Source organism: Neodiprion fabricii, chromosome 1 (assembly GCF_021155785.1).
Source record: "Neodiprion fabricii isolate iyNeoFabr1 chromosome 1, iyNeoFabr1.1, whole genome shotgun sequence".
NCBI classification, from domain to species: domain Eukaryota; kingdom Metazoa; phylum Arthropoda; class Insecta; order Hymenoptera; family Diprionidae; genus Neodiprion; species Neodiprion fabricii.
Genome location: NC_060239.1, coordinates 36,810,392 through 36,829,543, shown reverse-complemented (window position 1 = coordinate 36,829,543; position 19,152 = coordinate 36,810,392). Strand labels below are relative to the sequence as shown.

The 19,152-nt window shown below is 36.4% G+C and overlaps 1 protein-coding gene across 7 annotated transcripts in view; it reads right to left on the bottom strand.

The window, feature by feature from the left end:
- Positions 1-18,825, bottom strand: part of LOC124176794 (receptor-type tyrosine-protein phosphatase kappa) — a 103,842-nt gene extending 85,017 nt beyond the window's left edge. Inside the window, exons 1-4 of one of the 7 annotated variants that reach the window (XM_046558523.1) lie at positions 18,431-18,821; positions 18,328-18,364; positions 16,209-16,847; positions 1,637-1,893 (exon numbers count right to left, since the gene is read on the bottom strand). In XM_046558523.1, coding sequence (XP_046414479.1) covers positions 1,637-1,892 — 256 coding nt within the window. In that variant the 5' untranslated portion in view covers position 1,893; positions 16,209-16,847; positions 18,328-18,364; positions 18,431-18,821. Of the gene's footprint in view, positions 1-1,636; positions 1,894-16,208; positions 16,848-18,327 lie in introns of all 7 variants that reach the window. The other 6 variants (XM_046558498.1, XM_046558549.1, XM_046558513.1 and 3 more) reach the window with 6 other exon arrangements.
- Positions 18,826-19,152: the final 327 nt, after the last annotated feature.

Sequence of the window (19,152 nt, the reverse complement as noted above, 5' to 3'; positions counted from 1 at the left end):
TACCCCCCACTTCAACAACTCATAGCACTTTCAATTTTGTATTTTTTGACTTGTTTTTTTTTTTTTTGTAATCGTGAAATAATAATAAACGCCTGATAAAAAAATGGATGGTAAAAATATTTTTTGTTTTTTGTTTATAGCACTTCAAAAAACACCTCAAATTCATGCCTCTACACTAGAATACCCCCTTAAATAGACTCTTGTACCGATTTTTCTATTCAAAACTAGAAACTCCTCCGCGGAATTTCCAGGCTTTCGAATCTTTCTCGTAGTGTATTTCCGGAAGCAGACGACCATAAACGGAATATACCGTTTGAAATTTGGGCGATAAAGGATATGCAACCTCCCGCAGCCCGCAGCCGAACATAAATCGACTCGATAACCGTAGCGTTAGTCATTGGCTTTGAAACTCGAAGAGTAAATCTCTGGCTGACGTACACCGCGATATACATCCAGGTGTGTCGGTGATTCGAGGTAGAAACGGCAGAAACCTGCAGGCGTGTAACTCATACCGTCTGTTTCAGTTAGCGTTGCATCCTGCAAACCTGATAGTTAGTTGATACTCGCAGCTGCGCCTGTAATCTACACGTATAGATACACGTTTTATTGACCGATCGTCGTTAAACTTAACCGGTTCGTTTTAACCCCGGGCTGATCTAACGTCCCCCGATTTTATAACGTCGTCGTTTCAAACGGTCATCTCTGCCAGGCAATCCGCAGTGATTGCTTGCATAACGATGTACGTACGATGAGAGATAAATTTAACGATTACTATAAATATCTACTCATATCGCATCGTAATGAAATCAATAAAAAAAATATCAACTTTTGGCCAATTAAACGATTCAAACAATTCCAGAGAGAAGGAATTTCATTGACGGTTGAAAATTTATGTAAATAAATAATTCGATCGCTCGATCCATCGATGTTCTTAGTTGGATAAAATTCTTGCAAGTTTTCCTCCAAGGGTGTATCAAACGTAGATACTCGAGTTCGGTCAGAGAGCTTTGAAGGCAATAATATGATACAGCGATGATTTCAAAATGCAACTGAAGTTAATCGAGTTTCGTTCAGTTGAAACGATATTCCCTTTGCACGGTAAACCAATTAAAAAAACCATGCATTTCAACCAGAATAACACAATTTATATCGACGATTTTAAAGAGACCTCATAAATCTACAAAAGTTGAATTTTGCGTAACGCCGAAGTACTTTTCACTGCAACTTTAGCTCGTTATTGCGTATAATTCGCAATGATTTCGCTAATGTACTTTATTTTTCTATTTTTTTTCGAAACACCAAATAGAAAACATAAATTTGTCGACTTGTAGATAATTTGTTTACGATCAAAGTGAGCTCTCACAGTTAATTAAAATCGTTGAAACGATGCGATTTTTTCATTTCACAAATGATTCGACACCGCTATCGTAGCTGAAGTTTATAGTTTGAGAAAATAACTTCCGTTCCACGGGAATGTCGTTTAAATGAAATTCAGTCGCGTTACCAAGCCTCGGTTTCACGATATTTCCGCCACCGCGGTTCTTCGACTGAAACTGAATCAGGCATTCGGTCGACCCTTGAAGGCTGAAAAAATATTGGAAAAACGAAAGGGTTAAATTTCTTTTTTTCGACTCACCGAAAGAGATGAGCCCGCTGTTCAGCATCGAGAGTTTAATCTGACTCGGTATCGAGGCCAGACTGTGTGCCGGATTCATGTGACGTTTTCTCGGGGGTTTTTCGGGGGCGCGAGGAGCACTCCGACTCCTGTGATGATTCTGGTGTTTTCTGTGAGATTGAGAAGCTCCGGCCGTCGAAGTCGCCCCGGTTCTATCGGATCCGATGCTGCTCAGGGCCAAACCGCCCCCGGTCGACTGAGTGCGGAGGGACGACATCCTGAAGCAGAGAAAGAAGAAGAAGAAGAAGAAGAAGATGAAGAGCGTACGAAAATAACAGATTTTCCGTTAGATCCGTCATTTTTTAACGATTTTTTCTACCACGATCGATTGTTTTTCAAACTCGAAGCGGCGCTGAGAAAAATTTCATTTGTTACAACGAAGGAAAAAAAGAAAGGAAGAGGTTCGAACTAAAGAAGGAGCGGATATTGTATCGCGAAGATGCGAACGGAGCGAATATTCCTGACGCGTTTAACCCGAACCCACGAAGCTCGGCGATAATTAATTAAATTATTATGCGCGTCGCGTAAAACGTTATTCAGCTTTACCGCCAATTTTTCACCTCGAATGATTTATTGCTCTGAGTAGGTACTTCGTATAACTCGCGACGTTTGTTTGTCTTCCATTTTTATACACCAAAGAGAATTTATTATTCTGCCTCTAACTCGTCGTTATAAACTTCGGAGTGTCAATTTTTTTTTTAAACCCCGAAGGACCTGAATAAAGAGACACGTGTCTCACCGTTGTTTGGCTAAATAGACTTGTAAAAAAAGTATATACATATGTATGTATATATATTTTTTTTTTATTATTTATTATCATTGGTTTTGTTGTTATTTTTTACCTACGTTGTGACGAATTTAATGAAAACTCGCGAGTGTTTATCAGACGCGGGTAAATCAGGGTGTTGATATTTAGTTATGTAACTCGAAAACTTGACCAAGTCTGCATGTTCGGATTCGGTTAAACTGATCATGATTCGGGTCAAGTTTTAATGAATTAAGCAAGGTTAGGGCAACGGCCCTCGAAACCCTTTGACCGCAATCCCAACTGTCAAATAATGTATATATATATATAATATAATAACAAGCCAAGGTCCGATCATATATACGTTACATTACAGGCGTAAGTAACAATGAAAAAATGTATTGCAGGTTGAATGGATTCATCTACGAAGGAGAAATTTTGGAGGTTTAATTTTTTTGTCAAAATATCGTGGAAATAAAATTCGCTTCTCGTAGCTTTTACATCCGATTTCCGATCGAATTAATCTATGCAATTTCTAAGATCATTTTCAATTATTTTATGACAAATATTGATTTCGAATAATTACTGAGACTCGAAAATAATGTCGATACAAATTTTTAAGCCGAATGAAACGGAGGTCGGTGAAAAAATTTATTCACAACGAACGCGATCGATCGGCGATTCGAAATACCTAATTATCGATTTTCAGCTCAATCGAGCGAATGACGTCGATGGAAAAACCGTATAATTAAAATTCCTGCCGAATTTTAAATCTATTAATTATTCAAAAAGCGAGGTTAATTGAAATTTTTACGGATTACGAAGTGAGGAACCCGTTAATCAACGATACTGTGATTATTTAAATCACCAAGGGGAAATCGGTGAAAAGAATAAGCCTGGTAGTTGCGAATCGGTAACGAAGGAAATTACCAATATCAGAAACTCAGTTTCCCGAGAAAAAACTGACTCCCAGCAGCTGGCTCTGAGCAAAGTCTCGACAATTGTTTCGTTATATGCTCCACATTTGTCTATAGCAGTACAGAAATTACGTACAGTTAGGTAAAAAACTTGTTTTGAATCAAAAACGTGATGGAACAAATTGCTTTGAATTACAGTGTCACTAAATTGAATCTAGTTCCTTCATCGAATTGATAAAGTAGAAAAAAAGGTTAAAACACTCGACTTAAACTACACAAACATCACGTTAATTTAACCATAAAATGTTATTTTTCCAACAAAGTTAACAACAGAGTATTTATAATACGGTTGAAGTTCAGTGTTTAAACTTCTCTTCCTCGGTCACATCGAGTCCCTTTTAATCAGATTTAGTTAACTTGATCGGCTTTAATTGCACCCTTTTAATTTTTCCTTCGTTATGTTTCTGTTACGAAAAATTTTCCAAGTGATTTCCTGTTTTTTGACTCGGCTTTTGATTGATTTTCTTTAATAAACAGAATACATGAAAAGTGAACGTTGTAAACGGGGAGAGAAATATATAGAGAATCGAAAAAGCTGAACAACTTGCTCCGCGAAGAAAATAAGTGGCGGAAAACCGCGGCGGAGGTATAAATGGAAAAAAAATAAAATACGGGTACAAACAGGTAAAAACGAGAGAGGAAAAGAACCGGGCAGGTTTGTTATACTTGGCCAGCGGCACCGATAACGAGAGTGAAAACCAAATTACATAGGCACATATGTTTATATATATACATGTATATATGCATGTATATCCGATGCCCGGGCATGTCCGCACTTTACGTAATTTTTTTTCTCGGTCTGTAAATTTAACCGGGGGAAAAAGGTAGGGTGGTGTTAAAAAAAAAAAAACGCAGAAAACAAATTAAAACGAAGAAATAGCAGGGTTGGAAGTAAACGAGAAAAAGCAAGGATTAAGAAATCGAAATATACCATTTGAGTCGATTTCGATCCCGATTTTCGAAATGACTGTAATGTGGAAAAAAAAAAAATACACATAAGAATAAATAAAAAAGATTACAAAAATCGGCAGCGACTTCTAAATATTTTCCTACCTCGTCTAGGTTTTATGACAGTTTTGTTCTTCGGTATTTCTCGCAAATTTGTTCAGAGGCACAATAAAGAAAAAAAAAAAGAAAAAGTTCAATCAATCTTCGATATACGTGTACTAATTCAAATGTATAAAAGGCTCAGTTTGTTTGTTACCGATAAACGCAAGAAGAAGCGGACCGATTTACATCAAACATGCAGCAATGTCTCACCTTACGTCTTCGGGAATGACAGAGGCTGTATAAGTTATGGAAAAGAACGGTTTACTTGGGTGGAAGATTATTGAAAATACGATAAATGCGTGAAGACTTTGGATGCGTATTGTACACCTCTAGGCTTGGTATTATTATAAATTACACGGGAATATGTGTACGTACATAGTATAGGTTCGATTCGTTTTGCACTGCAGTTTCTACGAGCTGACCGGATCGGTTCACATTTGTTAGCAGTTGGGTGAAAAAGCGCTTCAATTATTGAGCGCAAGCTCATATTGCGCGTACCTTGTGAAACATAAAACATGCGAGCTGCCCGGTGGAAAAGAACGTTGTTGGAAAAAAAACAAAAAAAAAAAAAAAAGAAGAACAACAACGTGCCGGAAGGATTTATTATTTCGACAAATCGTAAGTGTATATATAATTTATATAATTATCCGATTTCGAGAGTTTATATATACCTATATTTCTTTTATTATTTTCACGGTTGTCGGATAATTTCCAACGACTTTCGAATACTTGAATTAATTTCGCAAGACATTTTATAATATATGTATATATATACAAAGACTTGCGAAAACTTTAAACCCTTTCAGGAGTGATTAGCTGATACCTTGGAAAACCACTTTTTCATCCCTCGATACATATTCATAACACGAATTATTACGTCTACCCTGAGACAAAAAAAAAAAAAAAATGAGAAACAAAAAATTTTTCCTCCAACAAAGTATTTAAAATATGCTAGTAATTTTTTTTACCGAGGGAACAAAAATTTCACAGGGATTGGGGAAGTTTTTTATTTTTTACTTTTCGTTCTATTTACCGCCAGCCAAATATTAGTGTAGTTAAAATATCGGAGTAATGTCAAGACGGTATAAAAACGATCGAAAATTCAGAGGGCCTATAATTTCTGCAATTAAGCTGGCCAGTGAAAAGCAAAGGAGCGAACGGAGGAATTGAATTAAGAGAGAAATGAAAATGTAAAAAAATCGCTAGGGTGGGAAAAATTGACAGTAAATTATCTATTCAGAAAAAAAAGAAAAGAAAAATAATAATGACTGGTCACTTTCTTTTGGAAAATTACTCACTTTTGTCCAATACAGGGTTGAATTTGTTTTTTTTCATTATTTGCACGTTTATGAGAAATCTTGTTGCATAATAGTGTTCGTGTAACCTAGATGGTGGCTTTCGAATGTCGACGACAATAATTATCGCCATTCACTCCCTTGCTTCGAGCTCGGGAAAATAACAACAATCTGTTTTGTGACGACAAGGGGTGCGCATTGTGTCTTACACTATCTTTTCCCCTTTGTTGAAACACAATGCCTAATGCGCATGGGGTGGGGAATAATCCAAATTATAGTCGTCGGGCCGGTTACGCAAGCTCAAGTTTGATTGATTAGGAAACAAGGGTGAAAATATTTTTTGAGCTGACTTTATTTTTTTTTTTTCTCGAGTATCACGAAATATTCATGTTTCATTTTTGTCTGTTTATTTTTATTACGCTGGTGACGTTGAAGTCTTAATTTTGTCAATGTGATTGCACTGACGCCGACGTATCGATCAACAAATAGCGATATTTGTGATTGATTATTTGACAAAAACAAAAAAAAACAATATGTTTCAGTGAACTTGCAATGAATGGTTTTTCTGAATAAAATTCTACGCGATGTTCCTTGAAAGAAAATCGAATTTTTTGAAGCAATTTTTGAAAAAATTAAAAACGATCTTAAACGAAAAGATTGATATCTGTAAAGCTGCTGTTTAAGATTTTTGTCATTTTTTCTTGGTGGACGCTTATCTTACAGTGAAATCAACGAAAAGTATCGATTTTCGATTCGTAAATCTTTTCCGATGGTCATTTAGCCGTTAAAAAAGTAATATCACATCGAATCGAACGATGAAAAATACATCGACTCGAGAAAATGTAAGTGTAAGATTGAAGGCGAAAGCAATCTCGACCAAATCCTTAGACCTTGTCGCACGCGTATATTGCTTATGATTGAATATAGAGTAATAAAAGACGAACCCCGTTTCATGTACCGAAAAATCTCTTTCCAGTATAGCAGGGGTATAAAAAACGTCACACAACCCTGAAATATTCACGAGGGTTCGAATGGTAAAATCCATTTCCATCGCGAAATGAAACGTGACGAGAAATACGTTGATGCGATAAAGTTCTGATCCTGCATCAGGAGCTCATACAAAGAAAGAAGCTTTTCTTGACTTGCGATCGATTCCTGAATTATCTCACGACGAGAAATATAACCGTAATAGCTATACGTTAGATATACAAGACAGATTCCTACTACCGACACTTATCGACATTTCACCCGAGACTCAAACCCAAACCGCGATCGAATTTACCGACTTTTTCGATCTGCTATGCCGACGTTTTATCTACCGAAGATTAAAGGTCGCGTAGAAATCTGTGTTCAGAATCGGGTATTTACATATACTGTTGGAAAGATTCATCGAGCCGTAAGCTAATGTGAGAGAAAAACGGGTGAAAATTATGTATATAGAGAAAATGTAAATAAAAAAATAAAAAATGCGAGCACAAAAAAGAAAGAGACGAAGCGAATATCCGCGAAACGTTGCGGTATTGACGATGCTTGCACGGCCGATTATTTTTAAACATTTTGTAAGACGTCACGACGCCAACTGATCGCCAAGAAAACTTCGTCGGGTTTCAAACGGCCTGCTGCAAGGGTCGCCCGGTCAGTGACCTGCACTTGACATCGAAAATCTCTTAATCTCTTCCGGTTTTAACCAGGCTCGTAAATTCAGCCGTGGTATCCACCGAATTTATAGTTCGTTGTTTATTTTTGTTTATCAGACGAATTTTGAGGTTTATAAAAGATGGAAAAAAAAACTCACGAAATTCCAGAGAAATGAATAATCGATGGATACGGTGATTTTTATTTTTTTTCTTACTGTCATAAACATCAAGAGTTCACTGAAAATATAAACGGGTACGTAAATCTTATCGAGAGTCAGATTGACTTCCGGTTGTGAAACGACGGCTGTCCAAACTTTATGGGAATTGTTAACCTATTGAAATCTATCCATCACCGAATTTCCAGTTCACAGTCGATTTCTGTTTCTGCATGTAAAAAATTGTTAAATTTCGAAAATAAAAAACATATCGTAAGGCTCACCGATAATTCCACAGAAGCGATTGATTGATCGATTTGGAAAAATATTGACCAAGATATCAAGTGTTCGCCAAAAAAGCAGCACAATTTTGAAATTTGTCAAAATTCAGACAGACTTTGGGTTGAAAAAATTCACAACTCATTCAGAATTTTACATCAATATCGATAATTAAGAAACAATTGTAACCTTATCGATTTTAAAATACGAAATAAAATAAAATCGACGACTTAAACAATCTTTGATTAAATTTCATCACCGTTACTTGACGTTTTTTGTTATTACACATATATACATATCTATATCGAAGTAAATCCTGAATTTCTCCTAAAGTTAGTTTATTTTCTCCGACTGATACAATAATCCGTAAAGTATGAAAAAAGTGGATTGCCAGATATCGAAACTATTTTATTACCTCACAAGAGACGGAGACTTGCGAATATATATGTATGTATATATATATATATATATATATATATATAGTTGTATACATTTCACTAGGAGTTATCTGGCTGAAAGTTGATTAAACTACTCTCGCTGCTTTCGCAGATGATCGATTGCAGCGGGTCTTGATTCACGGGATATGTTTCTCGGAAAGTGAAGAAAGATTTTACGCCCCGAACAAAGATTTTGTTAATTAATTTAACCATTCGAGCTGAACGCCGGGTGTAATTAAAACCGACGTCTTCCACCTTCTGGCAGTTTTAACGGCCCGCGGAATGAGACTGAAGGAAAGAATTGGGATTTAAATAAAAGGATGAGAAAAGGAGAGGGAGAAAAAGAACGATTTGACTTTAAGAAGAGATTTTCTTTGAAGAGGAGCGGGAACAAAATAAAACTGTAAGGCTTACCTCGGATACGAACAACTATAAATTACTGCTCTATATTTCTTTCATTTCTATTTTCTAACCAAGTTTAAAATTAAAAATTTTTAGCACGGAAAGTTTTACAGTTCAACGTTATCGTCAATCCTTGTAATATTAATGACGGTATGATAAAAAAACAAAATGTTACAAAAATAGATTCGTCAATTTTTTCCCTTCTTAATACAGCACGTGATAAATTTTCCGCGACACGATAAATATACATATAATACTCTCAGAATACGTGACACAAGAAAACAAAAAAATATTACCTTCATCCCGATGCTCGAAAAACAAAATCTGTCAAAATTCTGAAAAATACTCCTTTGCCAGACAAACGATTTCCTAAAATTTCCAATTTCACAGGTGGAGTTGGAAAAAAAATTTAACCAGCTCAAAGTGTGGTATTTTATTACCGAATTAATTCACAAGAAAAACAACTGACGAATAAAAAAACAAATATCGTTGGTAACCGGAAGCTGCGTAAATACAATCAGCCTTAAACCGGAACACAGAGCGTAACTAAAATATATACATGCACCTATAGGATTGCGAATTAATTTTATCAACAACGACAACAAAAATAATAATTCAATACAACGGCAAGAAAGTTTTCATAACGCACCGAATTAAGGACGATTCTTCGGACTTTTCGATTTTCTCGAAAACTTCAAACGGAAATCAATATTTCCCTTCTTATATAATAATAATAATAATAATAATATGATAATTATCTTCGACAGTGTCAACATCGCGCCGTATATCTCGCAGATAATATAATGGAACGGTAACTTTGTGCAAAACTTTCCTTAAAAATAACGTGAAACGTAAAATATAATTACAGTGAATCGATTAAGCAATGACAATATTGCTTTCGAATAATTATTTAATACCGAAGAGAGTACGGAACGATTTTAATTTGTTCCCTAAAAATAATTATTCAAAAATGCGAAAAACGTATCGTGACAATTACGATTAAGATTTTGATTCACTACTCGGTATATGTGCAGTGCACTGAGAGAAACTTTTATTTCCGGTTACCGCTCGGTCCTTAACTGTTTTAATTTTTCTACCGCAATCAAAAAATATAGTTCTAGGTAGAAAATGAAAATTAGTTTTCTAGCTGTAACCAAAAAGTCTCGTATCCGTTACTATTCTTGAAATAGCGCAAAATGGTCAGGCGTACCTCGTTTTTCGTAATTCCAACGATGTTCAAACAGTTTTTTTCAACGATACCTCTTTCACTCAATTTTTCTCGGTGTTTTTTTTCTTGCAGTCTATTATTATTTTTATCTATCATTCTATCGATGCCGCGTGTTCACCTTACTCTGCTCATTACGCGGAGGTTAGCGGTGTGTTAATAATCTTGGAGGGGTTTATATCGCGACCCACGTCGGGGTTTTCGTATAGCTTCTATTAGCGGGCAGGGTATTATAATCAAGATATTACTGGAATAGTTGTCGGAACAATATAGCCTTTAATCAAAGTTTATCAATTATCGAATCACCGATTAAATGCTCCAGCTTCTATAATAATAATAATAATAATGATGATGACGACGATGATGATATTGACAATAAAAATAATTAATTTTCATAATTATTCGAAATTCCTGCACTTACATGTTACGAGTATATACACACGCATGCACGTCCATGTAAGCAATTTATTTTCACGGTTATTTCTATTTTGAGAATACCGCACGGGTTAAATGTTATTCAGGAATTAGTGAAAATTGCAAACCTGCGGAAAAAACACGGTCGCCTTTGTTGTGAAGATTGAGCTTCGATAAATGAGAGAGAAAAAAAAAAAAAAGACAACAACAACTTATTACCGATTACAAACCGGTCGAATTTGATATTGAATGTTCGAACGAAACGCGAAGAGAAATAGAGAGGCAAACGTATGATGTGGAGAGAATAAAAAAAATAGAAAATAAAAAAAAAAAAAAATGACCAGCCACGCGACTGCAAGTTTGAAAAGTTCGAAAATAGAATTATAAAAAATATCGGAAAGCACGTTGAAGTGAGGCCAATGATTAACTTGTATGTAATAATACAATAAAATACGTTACAGACGTGTTCGTATTGCTTTCATTGTTGTTTAAAATTTATTTCTTTTCTATCTCTCTCTCTCTCTCTCTCTCTTTCTGTTCCACCTTCAAATTATTGTTGCATTTTTATACTCGCTACCCTTTGGAATTACCCGGAAGTTTTTCGCGACCATTCGGTTCTGCGATCATTGTTGCAATTCGTTCGATCGCGAAACTTGCTCCAGTTACATTTCCCGCATTACGGTGTATATATATATATGTATATATATACAGGCGCTGGATGAAATAACTCGATTCTATCCGAGTCACGTACAATCCTGTCGCTTTATACGCGTGTATATACACGTACATATGTAGGTACACGTATATTGTACATAGTGCACAGAGAAACCGTGAAGTACGAACTGTACTTAGCGCGGGGTTAATAATCAGCCGTGTCTCTCTTCCATGTACAACGCATATACATATGCATATATACATACATATATACATATACGTGTATAAAACATACGTGCGCGTTGTACATACACTAGGCTGTTATACAACAAGTACGTATGTACGTGAATTCAGAGTCTTGCCAGACGGTTATTGGCTGGTTATTACGTGCGAACGTGAGGACAGAATAAGATGATGTATATTATACAGCCCCGATTCGAAAGTGCTGGGACGTCGTTTAACAGAATACACCGTACAATGTAAAACGCGTGAAATTCGATTTATATTCCTAACACACCAGTTGGACTGAATTGTCGAAAACACTGAAAGAACGACGAATATATAATTCGATTGTGCAAATATTTGCACAAAATCATCCCTCTTTTTTCTTTCTTCGAAATTTTAAGTAAGTAATTGTCAAGTTGCGTGGAAAATTTTTCCTACACATTCAGAAATGTCAATGACAATAATAGAACGAAACATGTAAAGACAAGTAAATTATACAAGGTAGTTTTTTTTTGTCGAAAAAAAAAAATAAACAAATAAAAGAAATAAATAAATCCTGCGCTCCGTGAAATTGATCCTGAAAATTATCCGACGTTTCGTTACGGCCGTGTGTAAAAAAAATTATTCCTCCAACTTTGATACAGGGGATATTTTTGATATGCTCGGTGTCAAGTTGCAAGGGTTCGAAATCGAATCCAGGATCGGTTGCGATACGATTTGCGTACAACCGTCGAACTACCAGCTGTCCGATATACAGGACATATCATCGTTTCCTCCCCAAATTTGCTGAACATTTGAATAACAGGCGTAATCATCCAGGCAGGATTAATCCCTTGTTCAAGCATCTCGGTGTGACGTATCGATTATCCTTCGAAACTGATCGCAGATGTGTAAATTTATTTGGAGTGCCGAATGTATCTTTAATTCGTGAAGATCGTTGAAAAAAAGAAAAAGCAAAAAAAAACAAAATTAATAACACAAGTTTATCTCGAAAATGGAGCAAAGTTTGCACAAAGTATTACGTGAGTTTCCATATTCTCGAATACACAAGGCAATTTGTGATTCGATGATGACGTGACAGTGATTTTATCAGTTTCGCATCGATTAACGAATGTAGGAAGAAATCCTCGGATAAATCGGAACGTTTCAACAAAAATAGTAAATTCACTCCGCCGACTCAGCTCGAAAAGTAAAAGCTTGAAAGCTGAGCACTGACGCAGAGCTTTTCTCGATTCTTAGAGAATGAATATACCTAGTTTTAACGCGCTCTGCACTCTGAAATTTATCGCGGAACGTGTTAAGCTCCGGAAGTTGAAACGCCACGCTCCGCGCATTTCGCATCCGTTCGGACAAATAAAATTCGGAAGCTCGATTGACGAAGATTTTCTCAAAACTTGGAACGACGAAAGAGCCTGGATGAAAATCGACCGCAATTTTAGAGTGACGCGGAATATTCGAAGATCGCGACAGAGGAGGAGGGCAATTAGGCTCTCTCTTTGACCGGTGTATTCATGGACCGATGGACACTCCGAAGGTTAAATTACGCAAAGCGAAGATTAATGGTGAAAATTCTCGTTGGCAGGCCAATTTCGCCTCTCGCCTTTTATTATTTTTCGTTTTCTTTCGCGTTATTTATTTTTATTCCCTTGCACGTCGGCCGCGTTCGCAACTATTTTCGGAATTTCGTTTCGCATTTTCGCAACCCTGTGTAGAAAAATTTGCGATATTATTCGGCGACAAAAAAAGGGAAATATATGAAGCAGGATGAATATACGCACACGTGTGTTTATGGGGGGGAAAGAAATGATGCGAAATAACGGAAGTAACGATCCCCATAACCGGAAAAGGATAATGGGAGTTTGGTTGCCGTGTATTTTTGCATACTTGTACTTTTTCCGTCTTACTGATTTTTTCTTTCTGCGCAGATTTTTTTTTCCGTCGTTTTTGAATTTAAAAAATAAAAAAAAAAAAAAAAAAGAAAGAAAGAAATTACCGCGTGGATTGCGAAAGGTTCTAATCAAAAGTCTGATCCAAATTTTCATTCCCCTGGATTATAAAACCGACAGATTTATTTGTCAATTTTTCAATATTCATGCACATATTTTGCGAATTATTTGAACGTATTTTTTCCCGAGGCGGAAAATAACGGAAAATAAGGCAACAAAATGGAATAACGAATGTAACGATTGTGTTTGTAAAGGGTGTGAATGTTTTTTTTTTTTTTTTTTCGTTCTTGTTTATAACTTATACATATGTGTACAACAGGTACGTAAATATATCGAACAACGAGTTACTAAGTGTACGTAACAAACGTGTCTGGCCGTTGAGCAATGAAAAGAAGAGGAAATGGGAATAAGAAACATCAAATCAAAATCGCAAAGAGCGTTTCTGCGATTCGATCAAGTCTGGACTGGAGAAGAAATAATTCTAACCTTTTCCTCTGTGTTTGATCCTGATTTTTTTTTTTGAGCAACGGACTGCAGGAACGGCAAATAAAGGAATCATTTCAAGAGATCAATTGAACGGAGTGAATTTGAGTGAAGACAAACAACTTGAAGTGACATCGCTTGAATTTAGACTACATTGTCAGGCTTTTTAAAGTTTTCCAGAAATAAAACTTCAGTCAGCCTTTAGTGACTTGGTGCGACTTCTAATGATTTTAAATCACAGAATCTAACTTAAATTGACTAGTTTTCGTTTCATCGAGTAATTGACAAATTATAAGGCTCCAATTTTCAGTACATGTAGCCAATAAAAAAAATTAATTAAGAATAAATAAAAAAAAAAAAAAAATTGAAAAATAATCGCCTGAAACGATCCGCGTGGAATATTTTTGGAAAAAAAAACAAAAGTCTAACGAACCGAAGTTACCCCATTAAAATTGGCTCCGCGATATTGGAAATCGAGTTTTTCTTCTTCTCGACGCAGTTCTCTGAAAACGGATATATAACGTCTAGACTCTGGGCTCTCTAGCTTTTAGAATCCAGTCACTCGGATGCTGTGTATGTTATATATATGTACACATACACACAGACGTGCAGATACTCAGGCATTTCAGGTGCCCAGCTCTGGCATATATTCGTGCATAAGGCACGTGTTTAATAATAAGCATAGTTCATGCCAAGCCCGGCTGCTGGCGAAAGCTCGCCAGGCGTAAACCAAGGTGTCACAATTGTCACAACAAAACGTTTTCTTCGCCGGGCTGAATTTATTCATCCGCAATGCTTAAATCTGCCCGCGACACACTTTACTTTTTTAAAAAACGAAATTCCTCGCAAGTTTTGTTCAATAATGCGACCAAAATTCATCCTAGAATAATACGATGCGTTACGTATAAATATATATATATATATATATGTATGTATAGCGTAAGGTTGGTCAATTTTTGATTTGGGAATTTTTTTCGACGTTTTTACTGTAGGTGTTACGGAAAATAACAATCTATGATTTTCTAACGTGACGCCCCTCAAGAAGTAAATATTTGAAAATAATAGCATTCTACGTTAGGTGGAAGATCGCGTTCAATTGATTTTTCACTCTTTTTTTTCACATTTTTTTTAATTTGTAAAGAAACACGTTGTAGCACTTTAATTATTATTTCTTTCCTGACATTTACGTTCAGCCCAAGGATCATGATCCATAACACGATATATCATCCGGAAATCTTATTTTCCTAAATTAAAAGTTCATATTAAATTACAACTATTTTGCGAGATTGAATTAATAATGAAAATATCGTCAGATACGCTTCTCAAATATCAACTGGAAACTTGATATCACAATCGTGTGTCTTCTTTGTGACGTGAATCGATATCATGATCGATGTGATCGATAGAACAACAATTTTATTCACGACACTTCGTAAATTGAAAAAGAAAAAATTCGTAAAAGTGAAAATCAAGTGAGCGCGATCTTCTATGTAACGTAGAACGCTCATCTTTTGCCAGAAGCTTTTTTTTTTAACCGTAACAATCTTTTCAAGGGGTGCCATTTTTATGAAATACCCTGACACGTGTGCATGTATTACACAGTATGGATGAAAAAATGGTAAAAGAAAAATTAATGACCAGACGAAAGGTAAATAGCTGTGACTAAGGCGTCTAAATTCTATCGGTCAAGTACAATTTAGTCAAACAATAATCTCGTCAATTACACAAGATATAATATTTAAAAAATACGAGTATCAAATATTGAAAAAAAAAACCTTTTCGCGATTAATCATCAAAGCGAAGTTACATCATTGCATCTGCATTGTTGTATCATTCTTTCCTTCTTTTTGTCAAACACGAACGATTCGTACAATTTGATTACGTAATTTGTATCGATAGCTCGTATTCTTTTTCAAATAAATTCTGTCACGAATTTCCTCCGATGAATTTTTCCCCTTTTCAATTAGTATCTCGGTTGATCAGAAGAACGCTGTGTGACGATTAATTGTCAACGGCCTCGCGCATTGTTTGAAAAACAAAAACGATCTGTTCACAAATCAAATGTGAACTTGATCGGAAAAAAAAACAAAATGTACAAACTACGAAATATTTACATTTACGAAAATAAATCTGTCGAAAATTATCAAGAAATTAACGTTTTTTATTTCATTATACAAATTTCAGTTTCTTTTTACGATGAAAAAAAAATGCTATGAACTTAAATTTCACTTTGCAAGCCCTGATTCTCGTTTTTTTTTTTCGTGAATCTAATTGATTTTACACGGTCTTAAAAATCGCAAAACCAAGAAACACGAACGGAATCGCAGACTTCGCGTGCAATTTTACGACTCGACCGCTGCATATTTTCCCAGTTATACACTTGTTTACACATATACGCAGCCAGGAGATTACGGGCGAAGCTTAACAATTTGGAATGGCACAGCATTCCTTCTCATCGCAAGCTCGTTTCGAAAGAAAATATAAAAACAGAATACACCCAGATTTCCGTTGCAATGCAGCGATATTTTAACACCATACAGTGCTTTCGTTTTTTTTTCTTTTCTTTTTTATTCCGCTCTGTTTCGTTGTTTCAAAAAAGCTTTACTCACTTTTTCGGTGACGAACTTGATCCTCCCAAATCTGCACTGGATTATATGCACTGTTTGTTGTAATATTCACTTTCCTTTCGCCGATCTCTGGACCCAACAGCCGGACGAATAACGTACAACAATATCACTTGGATTTCAATTTTTTATAGAGCTTTTTTAAACGCCAGAGGAACGTTGAAACTATTGAAAAAAAAAAAAATTGTATTTCACTTTTTATTTTAATGTACGTTTAATTTTCTTTCTTCCTTTCTTTCTTTCTTTTGCTTTTTTAGTCAGATTATAAAAATGGCAAGTGAATGGAAATAATATTTTGCGATTGTTCACCAATGTATTATTATTAATATTATTGTTGTTATTATTATTACGATTTATCAATATGCGAACACGTGTAGTGTACGAAAACGAAACTGCGAAGAGGACGTGAAAATGTCCGTACGAGTAATTGATAATATACCAAACACACTCCGATAGCTTTCACACAAACTTTTTACAATTCAATTTTTATCTTGAAAACAATGCATCAATCAGCGCTGATACTCGATACGATATTACAAGTTATACTGTTCGGTTCTCATTGTACGAAATATCAAGAAGTCCGTGTGTCGAGCATCCTTTCTCTTTATCCTTTCAATCGACTAGCTATTATTCGTAAAACATATGCATATTAATAATACAACGCAATAATCAATCCAAAATTCGCAGCTGGGAAATGAGAAAAAAAAAACCAAAACGTCGATATTTCGTCTCACTGAAATCACACGGGCGAATTTATTGTATCCGATAAGTTTGACGTACTCGAATAAGTTGAAAGTCGTAATTTTATTAAAAAAATCTTGCAAATTTTTTCCCCGTGACAAAGATGCTCACTATGCACGAAGTGTCGGATGAAAAATCGTGAAAAATTTTTAACACCACGCGCTCTGTATAACCCTGCATCGTGTAATATACTCTGATTATGCGTAAATGTATCGGGAAGAACAAACTTGATCTACATAAGACGGGACGAAGAAAAGATAATAAACACATCTCGCGGTTCAGGCGATGAGTCATCTCATCGATATATAATCGAAAAACGACCGATGGTCATGGTTCTTCTCTTCTTTTTTAAATTCATCCGCGTAAGCATGAATGAACCGGTGAATGGAACGTCGGATTTGTTTTTCGACTCCGTGACCTGGTTCTTATACATTTCAAACTGTGTGTATCTTAAACGGTTTCTTTTCTCTCTCTTGTCGTTTCTCGGTGGTGATAGTTTTTTTTTTTTTTCTTTTCTATTTCTTTGGTTCAAACTTCTTCTTCTCTCATTTTCATTAAGCTCAGAAACGACTGCTGGCTGTTTTTTTTTCCTCTCTCTCTCTCTCTCTCTGTCTCGTTTTTTTTTTCTTTTTCGCAGACGAGAATAGCGATGGATTTTATTGCATCGCAATTATTTTTTTCCCCGAGATTCTCACTCGACTTTTCATGGCTAATGAAAAAACAATCACTGACAGGGGGGAAGAGATTCGGACTTAACGAATCTCATTTTTCAATTCTTCGGTTGTCGACGAATCGTCGCGGCTTGTAAAACGAAAGTGAAAGATCGATCATAACACAGCGATGTGAGCCGGTTTTGGTTTCGAAAAAAAGTTTTTGAAAAATATTTCGTATCGTGACTACGAAGAGGAAAATTTAGAGGAATCATTTTTCCCCTGCTGCGGATATTACAAGCATGGTAAAAAAAATATTCGATAATATCTAAGCCGAACAAAGTTTTTGTTTCGTTGATATCTCGACGAGAAAAAAGAAACCCAAGTTCCTTCTATATTCGGCATGTGTACGAAAGCTACTTTTCCGAAGATATTTGAAACTCGAGAGGGGAAAGATAAAAAAAAAAAAAAAGAAAAGGAACCGAGTCGACAATCAAAAAGAAATTTCAACGAACCTAAACAGCTTCGGTAATTGTATCACCGAGTTTGAGGAAAAAAAAATATATATATATAAATATATATATTTTCTCTGCAGAATGTGTAATTTACAATACAACAAAAACTGCGCTGTAGTGGATTCAGAAACAGTTGATAATCGGACAAGAGATATTACAACTATAGCTATTGCAGGTGGATGCCGAAGAAAATTTTACCATCGAATTACGGTCTAAAATCGGCGGTACACTTGAACTATAATTTAATATTGTAATTAGGTATTTATTTTTCATTAATCGAACAGGTAAACAAATATATTACAAATAAAACCCAGCGGCACAATTCACTGCACAGCTACGCGACGCACCCTGCGATTCCCGTTGGGATAAGTGAAAGCGAGAAAGAAAAAGAGAAACGGCAGTCGTAACGTCGGGGTGAAAAATCGTGGAAGATGGAAGAAAGGTGAGGGGGAGGGGAGGGGCGCGGGGGTGGTGGGTGGACGAGGAGAGGATCGGAAATAAGATCGTGCGAAAGGTGGGAAAAAAAGTATGTCTCGAAAGGTGAGGTTTGATTTCAGAGGGGATGGAGGAAAATTAAAACAAGGGTTGAAAGTTAAGGGCGACTCTCGGACCGCGCGGGGTTTTCCACTTCTTGTATCAGGGATTTTGCGGGTTCGAAATGCGGCGCGTGCGGTCGGCTTCGACGCTGTTGTCCGCCGAGAGGCTGGCTTCGAACTGGCTTCGGAGATTCGAGCTTGCAGGCGTTCACCGCCGCGGCGAACGAAGTGTGAGGGTGCGGGGCGGCGGCGTCGCGACGCCGGACACTTTGCGAGGGCGTGGCACGGCGCCGCCGCCGACAACGACGACGACGACGACGACGACTCTTCTTATCCGGGGGTCGACGACGTGCCCCCGTGCCCGAGGGTGCAAGCTCGGTCAGGGGACGAATCGCAAGCTCGAAATCGACGAGGAGAGAATAAATCGTCATTCGGATTACATTTTTCAGATCTGGTTAGCGGACGATGTAAATAATTGCCGGTGTCG